Source organism: Urocitellus parryii, chromosome 11 (genome assembly GCF_045843805.1).
Source record: "Urocitellus parryii isolate mUroPar1 chromosome 11, mUroPar1.hap1, whole genome shotgun sequence".
In the NCBI taxonomy this organism is placed as follows: Eukaryota; Metazoa; Chordata; class Mammalia; order Rodentia; family Sciuridae; genus Urocitellus; species Urocitellus parryii.
The window spans coordinates 115,220,038-115,236,343 of NC_135541.1; the positions used below are offsets into that span (position 1 = coordinate 115,220,038).

General features: G+C 45.3%; 2 protein-coding genes across 11 annotated transcripts; one reads left to right on the forward strand and one right to left on the reverse strand.

Annotated features, from left to right (window-relative positions):
• Positions 1 to 687: 687 nt before the first annotated feature.
• Positions 688 to 12,130, forward strand: Dedd (death effector domain containing). Of its 4 annotated transcripts, none has more exons than XM_026380571.2 (6): positions 688 to 938; positions 2,694 to 2,726; positions 9,127 to 9,515; positions 9,701 to 9,808; positions 10,095 to 10,241; positions 10,988 to 12,130. In XM_026380571.2, the coding sequence occupies exons 3-6, from the start codon at positions 9,191 to 9,193 to the stop codon at positions 11,362 to 11,364; spliced, it is 957 nt and encodes a 318-aa protein (XP_026236356.1). In that variant the 5' UTR covers positions 688 to 938; positions 2,694 to 2,726; positions 9,127 to 9,190; the 3' UTR covers positions 11,365 to 12,130. The 4 variants fall into 4 exon arrangements, with proteins under 4 accessions (XP_026236356.1, XP_026236354.1, XP_026236358.1 ...); XM_026380572.2 differs by lacking the exon at positions 688 to 938 and adding an exon at positions 1,082 to 1,098; XM_026380569.2 differs by lacking the exon at positions 2,694 to 2,726.
• A 307-nt stretch (positions 12,131 to 12,437) lies between these two features.
• Nit1 (nitrilase 1) lies at positions 12,438 to 16,301 on the reverse strand. 7 transcript variants are annotated; one of them, XM_026380567.2, is made up of 7 exons: positions 16,249 to 16,301; positions 15,333 to 15,428; positions 14,557 to 14,811; positions 14,343 to 14,446; positions 14,061 to 14,194; positions 13,778 to 13,903; positions 12,438 to 13,012 (listed from the first exon to the last, which is right to left on the reverse strand). In XM_026380567.2, exons 3-7 carry the CDS (start codon positions 14,799 to 14,801, stop codon positions 12,746 to 12,748), a joined length of 876 nt encoding a protein of 291 aa, XP_026236352.1. In that variant the 5' UTR covers positions 14,802 to 14,811; positions 15,333 to 15,428; positions 16,249 to 16,301; the 3' UTR covers positions 12,438 to 12,745. The 7 variants fall into 7 exon arrangements, with proteins under 7 accessions (XP_026236352.1, XP_026236353.1, XP_026236349.1 ...); XM_026380568.2 differs by having other exon boundaries at positions 16,167 to 16,295; XM_026380564.2 differs by having other exon boundaries at positions 16,214 to 16,289.
• Between the last annotated feature and the right edge of the window lie 5 nt (positions 16,302 to 16,306).

Genomic DNA, 16,306 nt, shown 5'->3' on the forward strand with positions numbered 1-16,306 from the left:
AGTCCCTCCCTTTCCTTACTGCTTTTTTTTTTTTTTTTTTTGGTGGTGGTGGTGCTGAGAATTGAACCCAGGGCCTCGTGCCTGCGAGGTAAGCACAAAACCAACTGAGCTATATATCCCCAGGCCCTTAGCGCTTCTTCCTTTAGCCCTAGCAGGCTGTGGGCAGCTGCAGAACGTACCTGCGCCACCTCCCCCCGACGCTGCCCGCCTGCCCCAATCAATTCCCAACAGTCCTTCACCATTCGGCTCAGGCGACACTTCCTTACAGGAAGCGGGTGTGCAAAAGGCAAATGATGAAAGAATGAATTCCGAGAGCGCGTCTGGGCTGCGCTTTCTGCTACAGTCCGGGTTTACAGAACGTCCGGGTGACCAGGAAGCTCAGAGCAAAGGTCAAATCCAGATCTTGACCCTTCACCCGAGTTCACGAGGCAATCCAACCCCCGTGCTATTCCGCCCTTATGTGTCATGGCTGCCAGTCCCAGTCTTTCAGTGGGTCTCGAAGTCCACACCAGCCAGCTCGGGCGCCACCAATGTTTCCATACTCAAGAATGCTACAGTTCCCCTCCCTTTACTACCGCCCCAAAGCCGTCGTCAAGAAAAACCTGCGTTGCCAGCTTGCCCCAAAGTAAGATGGCTGCCAGTGTCTATTCTCTCCTCCGAACGTGAAGCTATCTACTTCCCGCTTAATGTCTCTGCCAGGCTGCCCTCACCTAGTATGGCTGCTCTGGCTCATGCCTCACTATGGTCTCGAAGCCGCCACTAACCGGCCAGGTTCCGGGAGGCGCTGTTCAGGATGCAACCACCCCCGCCCGTCTCTCCCCTCCCCCACGCCCGCGGCGGCGGCGGCGGTGGCTGAAGCCCGGATGCGGCGCCGTGAGACAGGCCCGGGAGAGCGGCGCGGATGGATCCAACATGGCGGCGCCGAACCTGAGCCGAGAGTGAGGCGGAGGGGCGGCCGGAGTGGGGAGGGGGAGTCGAGCGGGACGGGGCGGGGCCGGGCGGGGCCGCTAAGGGTTTGGGGAAGGAAAGTGGAGGGGGAGGCGGTGGCGACGTCCAGCTTGAGAACCTCCAGAGAGGGAGGTGACGGGACGCTACCAGGTGGGGGAGGGGAGCAGCCGAGGGGGGCGTGCAAGGGAGATGGCAACTGTGGGAGAGGGCAGGGGTCGAGGCGCAGGAGTGGGAACACGGGGCGGGGCGTAAACAAGGGCCCGGACTGGGCCAGGCCAGGGGTATTAGAGAGGCCGAGGTGGGGAGTGGAGCCGCGATCTGGCCTGATAGAAAGGGGTATAGGAGCTGGAGGGAGAGGCTGAGGGTTTTAAGGGGAAGGGGGCTTGTGGCATGTGGTTGGAGGGAGGACTGGACTTTTGTGAGGGCTGTTGAGAGGAGGTGGGAGGTGAGAATTGGACTTTTGAGGCTTTGTGGAGGGAGGTTTTGAAAGTGTTAAATTGGAAGTGAGAGGGGGAAGGGCCTAGGGGAGAATTTGGGTGAAAAAAGGAGAAAACGAAGGTTTAAGGAATGGACAGAGTGTCGGGTGTGCCGAGGTAAAGAAAAAAGTGAGAGAGTAGGAGGAAAGTTTGGGAAGAAAGGGATTGGGATGAGAGATAGGACAGGGGAGCTGCTCGGGTGATAGAGGTTGGGGTTTCCCTTTCCCCTGTGGATAGGAAGAGTGCCTAGTTAAGCAGCATCAGTTGCAGCCAATTCCAATTGCCAGGCCCTTAGCTTTTAATAGGGTGGGAAGGGCAAAAGGGAATGGTCATGTGGGTTTTGAAAACTGGGATTGAATGAGGGTTCAACTGGGTTTGCTTTCGTAAAGTGTTCCTACCTTATTGCTCCCTTGTTTTTCCTAGTTACAAAAAGAAGGAAAAATGGGGAAACTGCTAGTGAGTGTAGAGGAGTGAAGGACTTTTCTAGTTTTTAACAATTAGCAATACAAGAATGGGGAAATAGATATGGCTGTATTGGAGCCCTGCATGCTAAGGTGAAGGCTCTGAAAGTCTGAGGAGGAAGACAGAAAAGACGGCTGGCATCTAGACAGGCCATTAAAGGAGCCCTTTAGTTTCCAGACCCTTTTTTTTGGTGTTTAAGTGCTAGAAGGGAGGGGGTCAGTAGGCATACTTCAAAACAAAACAAGATCTCTGCTGAAAAGTATATGTGTGAGTGGATGCTGCCTCAGTGGATATTTTGTATTTGTGTGCAATGGGGAAAATAGAATTTGGAGGATAGTTCTGGACTGTTAAGTGATGGGAAAAAAGTGCCTTTTTTTTGGGGGGGGGGCTGTAACCACTTTCTCCTCACAATTCTCTAAAGATGAAAGTCAACATTAACATTATAAGGTAACAAAATAGGTGGAATAAGGTATTGAGGAGGTTATCAGAGCGTAATAATGGGTTTTCCCAGAAGTTGCTGAATTTGTATTTGCCATGAGCCATTGGGACTAGGAATTCTTGAAGTTGGTGTTTGTTTTGTGAATTGACTAGGAGAGAGGGAGCCCTGGGGATTTTGTTATGGGTTAGTTTTCTTCTTTATCTAGGAGTGGATCAATTTGATTGAAATAGCTTTAGGCTTCTCTGTGAGTTTTTGAGACTGAGATTGACTAACTCTATTGGCCTTCAAGATTTCAAAATAAAGCTTGAAATTTGACTCCCCCCCCTTATTTGTTTTTGTTTTTCTGCTGGCTTTGAAACTTGTGCTAGGAAGAGACTTCGGAAATTAAGTTTCTTGCAGAGGTAAGTCTAGAACTTTTTATTGTTCTCAAACAATGGAAATGCCATAGAATTGTATTGGGGTTGATCCCAGTTGTGGGGAAGATGCCAGGGAAAATGAGTTTTCACTCACCCAACAGTACATTAAAATCTGTTCCAGTCACTATCTCTTCAGCTAACTGGAGTTTAGGAGGAAAAAAGAGAGGGGAAATTAGGTGTCTTGGGACAAGCCCCCAGTTTTGGTTTATTATCTAGTCTTTTTGGTCAGCTCTGGGAAAGTACTTTTTTAACATATGGAAAGCTGTGGTCTAGTACTTTGTCTACTGTTTTGCCCTTTGAGTGTTCCTGAGGCACCTTCCTTGCTTGGTAAACTTACTCTCTCTCCTAGCTGTTCAGAGTTCTTGGAATCTTCTTTTGAAAACATACTATGTAACCTGACTTCCAGATATTTGGTTACATTTTCCTAATCCCACCAGAAAGAAAGCTATGTACTCTTTGCTATCTTTAAGATTTTCCATGTAGATTTCACTCCAAGCTTCAAGGTATCATTCACTTTTTAGTTCTTTTACATGACTTTCCTCTAAGGGCTTTTGAAAGTCAGATATCTGTGAAATTACATCTATCATCTCTGTTGAGAAGAAACTAGACTGCCATTTTCATTTTTAAAACATTACTGTTTTATTTCTTCTACATGTTCTTCCTCTCAGGACTTCTGAGAAGTCAAGAGTACCTCAAAAGGAACAGATATCATCCCTAGACGGGATGAGACTGGATTGCTTGGACATGGAAACCCAACAGAATATGACCAGTCAGGAGGGGAATCCTGTAGATACATATACTCTCAGTTGACCCTTGACTAACTTGGACCTTCCTAAAGAAAAACGTACACACTAGAACTCTGGGAAGTATAACAATTTATCAGAATAAAAAATTATTCTTGGTAAATAACATATATGGCTAAAAAAAATTATTATTCTTGGGAAGCTGTAGTGGGGGACTCATATATTAGTATCCCAGCCAGTGGGATCCATCTGGCAGTGTTTCAGATACCAAGACTGAAGTTCTTTATGATTCTCTGGAGGGGACCAGAAAATTCTCCTCACTACTCTGATACCGTTCATCTAGGATCTGTATATTTTAAGTTGAGCTCCCTTACTTTACTGCCACAGAAAGCTGAGTATATTTTGGTTTAAGAGGAAGTTGGTCACATTCTTTTAATCCTGAAGCTGGATAGATTCCTATAGCCCCCTTCTGAGTTGCTGAGTGAGTTAACTCAAAATCCCAGATGATAATTAGCCTCCTGACATGACATTTCTCCCAAGGACATGGCCTTGGGAAACTTTCACTTCTGCTAAGTTTTGCTTCATTGAATAAGCAGTATAAGTCTGATCAGCAACTTAACCAGAAGGGACTACTATGGGTCTAGTTTTAAGACTTTAAAATGACCCTGAGACTGAAGAGCAGGATCCTTTGTGTCTGTCTTGAAGAGGATATTCCAGCCTCCACCCCGCCCCCCCATCTTTTCTCGATTTGGTATTGGGAATTGAATCCAGGACACTTTACCACTGAGTTATATCCCCAGCCAAATTTGATTTTTTATTTTGAGATAGGGTCTCACTGTGTTGCTAAGGCTGGTATGGAAGTTAGAATCTTCCTGCCTTGAGATTACAGGTGTGTGCCACCGTGCCCAGCTGTATTTCTCTTATTCTCATAGAACTCCAGATTGAACTAGATCAGAGTAGACCTCTGGGATGGGGCAGTAGGGAGTAGAGCATTACCCTGCAGTTCACCTGAATGACAACAGCAGTAAAGAGGAGCCAGGGCTGGGGTGGGATGGAACTCTTTTGTGTTAGTAGGATTTATGAGTTAAATGAGCCTATGCTTGACTGGTCTTTCTTTTATTCTGGAATACTGTTTGATAGGTTTGGGTTGGAGGGACTTAACAGCTTCTTTCTCTAGGTCTAGTGTGGAAAGTCATGTGCATTTTTTTGACCATTCATCATGTTTCACCTGGAAAAGATAGGTATGGACATTTTGAGCCAGATAATTCTTTGTTGTGGGGGACTGTGTTGTGCATTATGGGATATTTAGCAGCATCCCTGGCCTGATTACATGCTGGTTCCCTACACATGACAATTAGAATTGTCTCCAGACATTACCATGTGTCCCCCAGGGGGTGCAAATTTGCCCCAGGTTGAGAACCACTGACCTAGAAGTTCTGATGATTCCTGGTACCTTGACTGATTCAGCCTAGGATCTAGCACTTAAAGGTGGCTATCCCCCCTCCCCCCCAGTTGTAGATTTAACTCTCAGGGGATTAAGGCCTATTGTAGAGTTGTATCTGTTGATGTGTGGTTAGGATCACAGTCATATTTTGCTCTGTTTTCTAGTGGCAAAATATGTCAGGACACTATTTCTTCATTTCCTGGGGTTTAAGGATACTTTGAATTAGGGAACACTGGAGCAACCTATTTTTCTGATTGGTTGAATGTGAAACCTGCCCATCTGCTTTCTTTGCAATCCTCATAATCAACAGCTGGCCCAAAGGAACAGGTGGGATAGGGAACTTGCAGAAGTTGCACGGGCTCTTAGGAGGCTCAGTTTTCTCCTGTTGCCTGCTATGAGTAAGAAGTTATTTTTCTACAGCACTTCCATTTGTACCCAGTGACAGCAGCAAGTGAAACGAGAGGAAGAAATGAGGGAAATCAGTCTGTTGTTGAATAGTTATTTTTCCATGTTTTGGGTGGAACATCTGGGCTTTCCAATCTATGTATGGGTTATATATCTTTCCACATACCAGAACCCATGGTCTGGGGTTGATTCCAGGATAGGCCTCCCCTTTTCTTAAGGGGATAAAGCTCTCTGTGCTTCCATCTTTGATTTATTGAAGGAGAGGGACCAGGTCCTTCCTACTAGCTCTTCTACTTTTTGAGTCCTCATTGACTTGGTTCTTATGAAGTAGCTTATCATTTTATTCTTTCTTTTTTGGTTTTGGGGATCAAACCCAGGGCCGCTTAACTATTGAGCTACATCCCCAGCCCTTTTTATTTTTTACTTTGAGACAGGGTCTTGGCAAATTACAAGGCTGATTTTGAACTTGCGATACTCCTGCTTTAGTCTCCTAAATTGCTTGGACTACAGATATGTACCACCATGACTAGCCCCTCATACTGAGCAGGTACTCTGCTGCTGAATTATGCTCTCAGGCCCTCATTCTCTTTTCTAGTTTAGCCTCAGTTTCTTGGTGTATACAATGGACAGAACAGCCTATCTTATTGTTGAGAAGAGGGTGTGGTGTGATGTGGGTAGTTCTCTAGCCTAGAGGCAGCTCCGCCTGCCAGTTCTGTCTGCATGGTAACTGAGTTATGCATGTCTATTTTTAATGGGGTTCTCTCACTCTTGGACTTTTGTGAGTTTGTTTCTTAATGTTATTGCTTGTGGTGATCTCTTAGAGATTAGATTCAATTCAGTTCAACAACAGATTGCTCCAACAAATGCCACGCTTTGTCCTTTGTGAGGCACTAGAGAAATAAAGGTGAATTTTACTTAGTCCCTCTCCATGAATTGCTCAGGATCTAAAGAGATAATAAATATAAAAGAAATATGCATAGTGTTCCAAAAGAGCACAGTAGAGGACTACTTAACCCAGCTTGGGGGTGTAGAGATTGCATTTTGAAAGTAGCATCTGAGCTGACTTTTACAGTAGGAGTAGGAGTTAGCCATCTGAATAAGAGTGGTTATGTGGAATAAAGGGTGAGGGGCATTTAGGCAAAGGGAATAACCCGAAGAAAGGTGTAGAGAAATGAATTACATAGTGTATGTGAACTATAAACACATAAATGTATAATGTTGGAAAATAAAACTGATAAAGAATAAAAAGTGGATCTGGATGCAGTGGTGCACACCTGTAATCTCAGTGACTTGGGAGGCTGAGGCAGGAGGCTCATGAGTTTGAGACCAGCCTCAGCAATTTAGTGAGACCCTGCCTCAAAATAAAAAATTTAAAAAGGGGTTTTTTGTGGTGGTGTATTCCTGTAATCTCAGCTACCCAGGAGACTGAAGCAGGAGGATCACAAGTTCAAGGCCAGCCTTGGGAAAAAAAAAATGCTGGGAGTGTGGCTCACTTGTCTAGCATGCTGGAGACCCTGGGTTTGATCCCCAGGACGTGGGCTAGGAGGAATGGAATGTGGTGGGAAATGAAGTTAGAAAAGTCAGCCTGATCTTGGGTGGCTTGGTATACTGGTAAAAGGAATTTGGAGGTTTCCTATAGGTAAGGAGAAGGCTGTAGATGAGTCTTAAGTAGGAAAATGATGTAGTCAGTTGTGCATTTTAGATAGCTAACTCAAATAGATGAATTTAGGTGGGTGAAATTTGATGTCTGGGGGTCTAGAAGTGTGGCTGAGTGGTAGAGCACTTGCCTAACATGCACAAGGCTCTGTGTTTGATCCCCACCAATGAAAAAAGAAAGAAAAAAGATTAGTGGTAGGGAGAACTTTTTAAAAGAGGCAGTAATCAGGCTGGGGTGTGGTGTGATGGTGATATAGCTCAGTTGGTAGAGTGCTTGCCTCACATATACAATGCCCTGGGTTTGATCCCCAGCACCACCAAAAAAAAAAAGAGGCAGTGATCCAGGCGAGAGACCTTTGGAATCTGAAATATGGCAGTGGTGGTAGAAATGACAAGGTAGAGGAGATTTAAGAAATATTTAGAAGTAGATGGATGAGGTGGTGCATGCTTGTAATCCCAGTGACTTGGGAGGCTGAGGCAGGAGGATCATAAATTCAAGGCCAGCCTCAGCAACTTAGTAAGACCCTCTCGAAATAAATAAAAAGGACTGGGGATGTGCTTCAGTGATTAAGTGCCCCTAAGTTCAATCCCTGGGACCAAAAGAAAAAAAAAAATTGGAAGTAGTCTCAGTAGGAATTTAAAATTGAAACTGATTCGGTGATTGGAGCTTGTGGTCAGAGAGGTGGAATAGTATTGGGTGGTACCTTCTGGCCGTGCAGAGAGTATGAAGTGACTAGAGTGCAGGTGAAAGTTGTTAGACTGGAAGATTGGTTAATGACTGGGTCATTGACATCAACCAGGATGACTGATGAACTTTGTGAATCAAATGCCAGATTATGTAATGAACATAGGGCTGTGTTTGGTCAGTGGATGTGGTTTGTAAATGACATCCATGAGAAGTTAAAAGTTGGTATATCCAGGCTGGATATTACACACCTGTAATCCCAGCAACTCAGGAGGCGGAGGCAGGAGCATCACAAGTTTGAGGCCAGTCTCAGCAACTTAGTGAGTCCCTAAGCAATTTAGTGAGAACCTGTCCCCCTGCAAAAAGCAAAAAAAAAAAAAAAAAAAAAAAAAAGCTGGGGATGTGGCTCAGTGGTAAAGCACCCCTGCGTTAAATTGTTGGTAGCAAAAAAAGAAGGGTATATTCAAATGATGTGAAGATTATGGGAATATAAAGTTTACAGAGTGATTTTACATTTATTTTCTCATTGGATTGGTAACAACTCTGAGGAGGGTTTTTTTTTTTTTCATCCTTGTTTTAAGGATGAAGGCACTGAGACTTTCTGATAAGTGACTTGCCACCCAGCTCCACAGCTTGTTAATGAAACAATATGGTCATAATTTAAACTAGTTAATACTAAACATTTTCAGTTTACCTATTCATCTGATGCAGTTTCTGTATTAGAATTAAGAATTAATTCTCTACTTATAGATTTTGCCTGTGTTCAAGAAGTGAACTGTTTGAGGAGAGGGGAAAGCAGAGTTTGGGGGCAAGAGGTACATTCAGGGTAATATGTAATAGTAACTTTTGCTGAATATGTAGTATTAAAATTGCATAGACATTCTCAGGGTAAGAGACTATTTCTCCAGTAAGATCTGGAATCGGGCTAGGGTGGTGGCTCAGAGGTAGAGTGCTCTCCTGTGCATGTGTGAGGCACTGCGTTTGATCCTCAGCACTATTTAAAAATAAAAGATATTGTGTCCACCTATAACTAAAAAATAAATGTTTAAAAATTATATAAAAAATGATCTGGACTCAGCATCATCTGTTGAGTATGGAGAGCTCTAGGGTTTATTTATTCTTTATTTTTGGACTAGGATTGAACCCAGGAGTGCTCTGCCCCTGAACTTCATCACCAGACTTTTTTCTTTTGAGGCAGAGTCTTGACAAGTTGCACAGAATGGCCTGGAATTTGTGATCTTCCTGCCTCAGTCTCTTGAATAGCTGGGATCACAGGCGTGCACCACCATACCCACCTACTGTTTATTTTTAATAAACACTTTTAAAATAGTTAATAAACATGTATTAAGCAGTATACTGTGCCAGAAATCATGTTAGGCACTGGGAATATAGGGATGAAAAAACTAGTTCCTCCCATTGAATGGCTCACAGGTTCTTGCTCTATCCTTACAGTATACTGGGAAAAGCAGCTGTTGAACAGGGATTCTGGAAAGCACTGTGTTCCTGAGCCCCCATCATGGCGGGCCTAAAGAGGCGGGCAAGCCAGGTGTGGCCAGAAGAACATGGTGAGCAGGAGCATGGGCTATATAGTCTACACCGCATGTTTGACATCGTGGGCACCCACCTGACACATAGAGATGTGCGCGTGCTTTCCTTCCTCTTTGTTGATGTCATTGATGACCATGAACGTGGACTCATTCGAAATGGACGTGATTTCTTATTGGCACTGGAGCGCCAGGGACGCTGCGATGAGAGTAACTTCCGCCAGGTGCTGCAGCTGCTGCGCATCATCACTCGCCATGACCTGCTTCCCTATGTCACCCTCAAGAAGAGACGGGCTGGTAAGGGTTTATTGGGGGTGAGGGCAGTGGAATCAGGAAGAATTGTAGAAAACCAGGAGTGAACAGCATAAGAGTCAAAGAGGGAGGCTTTGACCCTGGGGAGTTCCTAGGAGAATCAGTTTTGAGGCCCATTGGGAGAAGGGAAGGGTGTACTTTTTCCTGAATGTTTTCTTCTTTCCCTACAGTGTGCCCTGATCTTGTAGACAAGTATCTGGAGGAGACATCAATTCGATATGTGACCCCCAGAGCCCTCAGTGATCCAGAACCGAGGCCTCCCCAGCCCCCTAAAACAGGTGAGAAGATATTACTCCTCCTGATTCCATAATCAAGCAAGAGGACACTGATCCCTTCACATTCCTGGCTTTGCCAGCTTAAATGAAAGGATGCTGTCCCTCCACATCTAGTCCTATGAAAATTCAGGTGAGCTGTTAATGTTTCACCTTGGTCTTGTGTTGCTTTCATGTATCCTCCTTTCAGGTCACATTATTAATGCTGATAAGTCTACATGATTCCTTCTGCATTCCAAGAGTCAATTTCTGCCTTTAACTTATTTTTTCTTCTCTTTTACATTCTTGTCAGTGCCTCCCCACTATCCTGTGGTGTGCTGCCCGACTTCGGGTCCTCAGATGTGTAGCAAGCGGCCAGCCCGAGGGAGAGCCACACTTGGGAGTCAGCGAAAACGCCGGAAGTCAGTGACACCTGATCCCAAGGAAAAGCAGACATGTGGTAAGGAAGTTTAAGGGTTCCAGAGGTAGAGTAGACTTGAGGGAAAATAGTGTTATTAATGTAAGGCTTACATTTTCTTCCCCTGGTACTAGGGATTGAACCCAGGGTATTCTACCAGTACACTACATGCCCCACTCTTTTATTTTTTTGAGATAGGGTCTCGCTGTGTTGCCCAGGATGGCATTCGAATTTGCAGTCCTCAGTCACTGGGATTACAGGTGTGTGCCACCATGCTAGCTGCAAGGTTCACTTTGATTGTTGGCACAAAGTGAGACTGAGTGATTTAGTCTGTGGAAGAATTCTATTTTTGTGGATATATATAGATATAATATATATATATATATATATATATGTATATATATTAAATATATACCCAGTCCAGCAGGGTACATTTTAACTTTTTATTTAACAGTAGATCAAAGAGATGCTGATATGACATCCTTATTGTAGGATGAACCAATCAAGATAATTAAAATGAACCTTTATGCTAATTAGAAAAGTATCTCATAAGCATGGTGCTGTTTGTGAGTGATGGGAGATGACGGTGACCTGGGCATATCCCATTTAAGGGAACCTGTAAAATCACACAAGAATTTCAGAGATGCATAGAAAAGAAGTTGTCTTGGGGAAAATAGAGAAGCTATCAGGTGACCTTCCCTGCTTTGCCCCATTCAGCTTTTCAAACTTAAGTTGTAAACTCCCAACTCACTTATAACCTCTTCTGCTCTATATTTTCTTTCCCATAGACATCAGACTGCGGGTTCGGGCTGAATACTGCCAGCATGAGACTGCTCTGCAGGGCAATGTCTTCTCTAACAAGCAGGACCCACTTGAGCGCCAGTTTGAACGCTTTAACCAGGCCAACACCATCCTCAAATCCCGGGACCTGGGCTCCATCATCTGTGACATCAAGTTCTCTGAGCTCACCTACCTCGATGCATTCTGGCGTGACTACATCAATGGCTCATTACTAGAGGCACTTAAAGGTGTCTTCATCACAGACTCCCTCAAGCAAGCTGTGGGCCATGAAGCCATCAAGCTGCTGGTGAATGTGGACGAGGAGGACTATGAGCTGGGACGACAGAAACTCCTGAGGAACTTGATGCTGCAAGCATTACCCTGACCTTTTCCCCTTCTTACTTCTTTGGGGACTGTTCCCACTACCCACCTCTGGAGCTTACATACTGTTCTGGGGTTTGTTCTCTACCCTTCCAACCAATCACACCCCTGCCTTTTTTTTTTTTTTTTTTAAGACAAAGGAAAATGGAAGTGGTGTTCCCCATCCCTCCCTGCACCCATGTGCCTGGGCTTCCCCTTTGTTTCCTGTTTTCACTTACCCCCTAATGTGTGTCTCTACAGCCACCTTACCACTGAGCCGTAAGACAAATGTATAGGGAGAAGCGAAGCCTATAGAACAGTCTTTGTAAGGGACTGAAGTGAACACTGATTTTGGGTGCACTGAGGGGTTATCAATACTTCTGGCTTTATGAGGGCTCTTAAATTTTGTCTGAAAAACCAAAGGGCTGCGAGTAAGGGAGCTATGTGGAAGGTGGGACTCTGAAGTGTATTTTGGAACTTAATCACCACCCTCTTCCAAATTATAGAATTTTTTTTAAAAAAGAAGAAACTGTGGCCCTTTCCACTCTCTCCTGGCCTCTGGTGCTGCTCCTCTCTGCCTTCTTTTCTCCATTCCATGGCTTGAAACTGCTGCCTGGTGTGGTCCTTCCTTTTTCCCCCTTTGTCAAATCCTCTTCAAGGGAGTAACAGATAAGAGGACTGGGTCAACCTGATTACCCCTCTCAATTGTGATGTGTGTGAACACACTCATACACAAGGTGGATAGAGAAGAGGCTGCTGATTAATATACACTCCCCCTGGAAAGGGGAAGGGGGAGTGTGATACTTTCCTTCCATGTTAAAATGAAAATAAATAACATACCCTGCAGCCCTTTTCCCCTTTGGTTTTTTTCTGGCTTGGGCAAAGGGCACCTTAGGAGAAAGTGAATTCCTCCTTTTTCCTCCCCCCCTCCTCTACCCTTATTCCCACTCCCATGCTTGGGAGAATGGGACTGGGATATGCACTGAGTGTTGCACTTTTTTAGGTAGGGAGGCAAGCTGAATGAGCCAGGAGGTCCAGAACTCAAGCCTAATCCAGTAGGTACAATACCACCTCTCCTTCCAGCTCCTAAAGGAGATGTCCAGACACAGACTTTATGATTATTATTATTTTTTCAATGCCAGTGCTGCTCAGTCCTCAGCATAATTTCAGTTTTCATGAAATAAACAGTGACTATAAAATTCCATTTTTCTGAAAATGAAATCTCAGCTCAGGTGAAAGTTTCTTCTTTACCAAGAATTTGATTCTGTGTTCTATTGAGAATCAAGGTTCTCCAAGTGAAGGAAGCCGTGCTTGGATCCTCCTTACAAATCACAGTAGCATCACCTCACAATGCGGTGTGGTGTGTGTGTGTGTATCTGCCTGTCTGAATTCATGAAAGTCAAAACTTAAGACTGTGGGTGACCCAAATTGCCATAGAGGTCAGGCCTACGATGCTGGAACACAGGCAGATGCTGGCGCAACTTTTGCAGAAAGTTGAGGTCAATTCGGGCAAGGCAGAGTCCTGGCCCTTCAGAGCAACGGGCCACCACTGTTCCCCAGGGGTCTACCACCATGCTGTGGCCATAACTTGCTCTTTTCTCATGGTGGCGTCCACACTGTGCAGCTGCTACAACGTAGCACTGAGTTTCAATGGCACGGGCCCGAAGCAATACCTGAGGATGAGATATGTGTTAAGTACATGTAGCAGCTACTAGGGAAATGATAGGAAATGAATGTTACAGGCTGATCTACTCATTAAAACCATTTTATTTTGGTACTGGGGACTGAACCCCGAATTCTTTACCACTGAGTACATCCCCAGCCTTTTAAAATTTTGAGATGGGATCCTGTTTTGTAAGTTGCAGAGACTAGCCTCAGACTTGCAATCCTTCTGCCTTAGCCTCCCAAGTAGTTAGGATTACAGGCAAGTGTTACTGGCTGTGCACATTGTAACCATTCTGATTATTAATTAGCAATGATTTACCAATACCAAATTAACTATGATAATGTGAAAGGGAACTATCTAAAAAATGAATTTTCCCACTAAGTGGGAATGGGAAGAAAAATCTTTCAACTAGTTAGGCTAAAGGAGAATGAGGTTAAAAGAAGGCCCTTGCCAGGTGTGGTGATGCAAACCTGTAATCGCAGGGATTTGGGAGGCTGAAGCAGGAGTATCCCAAGTTCAAAACTCAGCAAATTAGTAAGGCCCTAGTCAACTTAGCAAGACAATGGTGCATGCCTGTAACCCCAGCAACTCAGAAGACTGAGGCAGATCATTGCAGGTTTGAAGCCAGTCTCAGCAACTTAGTAAGATACTGTCTTAAAAAAATAAAAAGGGCTGGGGATGTGGCAGAGTGGTTAAGCACCTGTGGGTTCAATCCCTGGTACTAAAAACAAACAAAAAAAACCCCTAAAGTTTTGAAGAGGTGTCCTCTTACCTCCCAGTGGGCAGGGCCTGTAACAGATCCAAAAGCTGAAGGGTAGGTGAGTATTTCTGCTCCAGCTTGAGCCAATGCCAGAGAGAGTTCTGGGAACCGCATGTCATAGCAGACAGCTAGACCAATCTGAAATGAAAAAGAGAATACTTAGCTTCCTTGTCCTTTTTGTCATAGCGTGTAGTACCTCTATTACCCCACTCCTCAGGGGTTTCTATATGCCATTACTACTTCAATGTATTCCTATTCCCTTTTTCTCCTTCCACTTCCATCTCATGACTCTTACCTTGCCTGCTGGTGTGCTGACAGGTGACTCAAGACTGGGCCCAGGCAGGGTAGAATTGCTTTCCCGCATAGGCTCCTGCCCTGGAATCTCTATATCACACAGATGTGTCTTCCTATAGGTGGCCACTATTGATCCTAGAGTTAAGAGGGAGAAGAAATTCTCAGTGCTGGTCCTCTAGAAGACCAAGTTAGCTGCTCTTCTCAAGGAGGAGATAGTACAAAACAAATCTGAAGAATCTGGGTTTAGATAGAAGAGGCAGGCTAAAGGTTTATGAGATCTCACCCTTGCTGTTCAGAAGCACATGACAATTGTAGATTTTCTGAGTCTGCTCCCAGTCTTGGCCACGCTCATGGAAACCACCCAAGGACAGCCAGATTCCACATTCCCTGGGGGGAGGGGAGACTGACAACTCTTCTCAAGGCCCTACTCTCAAAACTGGCAATCCAAGAACACTGTCTACGGAAGATTCTACCTCTCCCTCCCCCTTTCCCGATACCTGGCAAGCTGGGTGTATTCTCCCAGAAGGTTCCCACTCAAAGGCTCAGACAGGTGTAGGGACTCTGCAGTGTCTCGAGCAATGTAATCAAATGCCTCAGGCAGGAAAGCCAAACAAGCACCCAGTCTGGCAGCTTCTCGAACCAGCTCAGCACATGTTTTGAAGTTCTGTTGCTTGTCTGGTGTAGATGTTACCTGGCACACAGCCACCAGGGGCAATTCCCAGGAAGAAGAGGAGTTAGCCATGGGCCTGGGTCTGTGAATGGCACACACAGGATCAGATTTCCTAGCACGGGGGAAACTCAAAGTTTAATGACTTATGTGGGGAGGCAGGAAAGCCTTTTTTCTTTTTTTGGTACCAAGGATTGAACCAAGGGTCACTTAACCACTCAGCCACATCCTCAGCCTCCCAAGCACTGCTGTTACAGATGTGCATCACCCTAACAGGTCTGACTTCGTTTTGATTCTGCTCTTATAGGGCATACTAACCCAGGGATAAGGGAGCTCCCCAGTTGAATGTGCTTTGGATGTCTTGACACCTCTGCTCCCCACCATTCAGTTAACAAACTGAATGTGAGCATCTACTTTGTGCCGGGCAGTAAGGATACAATAAGGGGCTGGGGATGTGGCTCAAGAGGTAGAGCGCTCGCCTGGCATGCATGCGGCCCGGGTTCGATCCTCAGCACCACATACCAACAAAGATGTTGTGTCCGCCGAGAACTAAAAAATAAATAAATATTAAAAAAAAAAAAAAAAGAATACAATAAAACATGTTACCTGGGCTGGGCACAAAGTCCGGAGAGTCGAGATATCCAAAGTCCGGGACGCAGAAGGGACAGGAGCTGGTGAGGACGTATGGTGATGAAGCCCAGCCTGAGAGAGGAAGGTGAAAAATCAGGACACCAACCCTTATTCATGCAGTACATTTCTAGGATTCTCTGGCGTCTACCCTTCATACTGTTAAGGTGAATCAGGGCCCTGACACTAAAAAATCACCCATGTCTTCAAAAACACTTTTTACTATAAGTAATTACGGGCTATGGAAAGAGTTCATAAAGTGGGAAGATCAAGTAGGGTTCTTTGATGAAGCTTGAATAACTCAACTTCCAGTGATCTCACGTAAAACTGAAGCCCTTTTCCTCTGCCAAACGTTTCCACAGATCAAAAGTCATCTCAGAGCCGGACGCAAGCCTGGAATCCCCAGAGGCTGGCGAGGCTGAGGCAGGAGGATCACGAGTTCAAAGCCAGCCTCAGAAAAAAAAAAAAAAAAAAAAAAGCACGGCGCTAAGGAACTCAGTAAGACCCTGAGTTCAATCCCCAGTTACCGCCCCCCTCCAAAGAAAATGTCATCTAAGGGAAACTTTTGTAGTTTTCCCAAACCTCTGTTCTGACTATGCACAGCTTTACTATCTCAAAGCACATTCACCCGGAACCTCTGAAGGGAAGTTCACCCTCCTTAGTCCTCCCCCAACCCCCGCGCCCCGCTGCCCACCCTGAGGTAGGCAAGGGGCAGAGGATCAGATTCCCCGACTCGCACCCCCACCCTCCAGTTAGCGCGTCCTTCCCAGCCTCTCCTTGGGGCAGAAATCTCGGTTGCACAAGTTAAAGCACCGCAAGTGGAATTCACTGCAGCAGTCGGCACTGGAAGTAAGTCCTACATGAAGGGTAGAGCCCAAACCACGCAGGAGCGGACCCGAACAACGTCCTTCAGCCAGCAGCGCCGGAGGAGTGGGCGGTAACTCCTAGACCGG

Bases quoted from the DNA above. Each gene is read 5' to 3' on its own strand.
- Dedd (XM_026380571.2), top strand. From the start codon at position 9,191: ATGGCGGGCCTAAAGAGGCGGGCAAGCCAGGTGTGGCCAGAAGAACAT. The intron at 9,516-9,700 runs GTAAGGGTTTAT...CTTTCCCTACAG, and splicing joins CCTCAAGAAGAGACGGGCTG to TGTGCCCTGATCTTGTAGAC. The intron at 10,242-10,987 runs GTAAGGAAGTTT...TCTTTCCCATAG, and splicing joins CAAGGAAAAGCAGACATGTG to ACATCAGACTGCGGGTTCGG.
- Nit1 (XM_026380563.2), bottom strand. From the start codon at position 15,727: ATGACTTTTGATCTGTGGAAACGTTTGGCAGAGGAAAAGGGCTTCAGT. The intron at 14,812-15,332 runs GTAACATGTTTT...TGCCATTCACAG, and splicing joins GGACTTTGTGCCCAGCCCAG to ACCCAGGCCCATGGCTAACT. The intron at 14,447-14,556 runs GTATCGGGAAAG...CCCTCCCCCCAG, and splicing joins GAATACACCCAGCTTGCCAG to GGAATGTGGAATCTGGCTGT.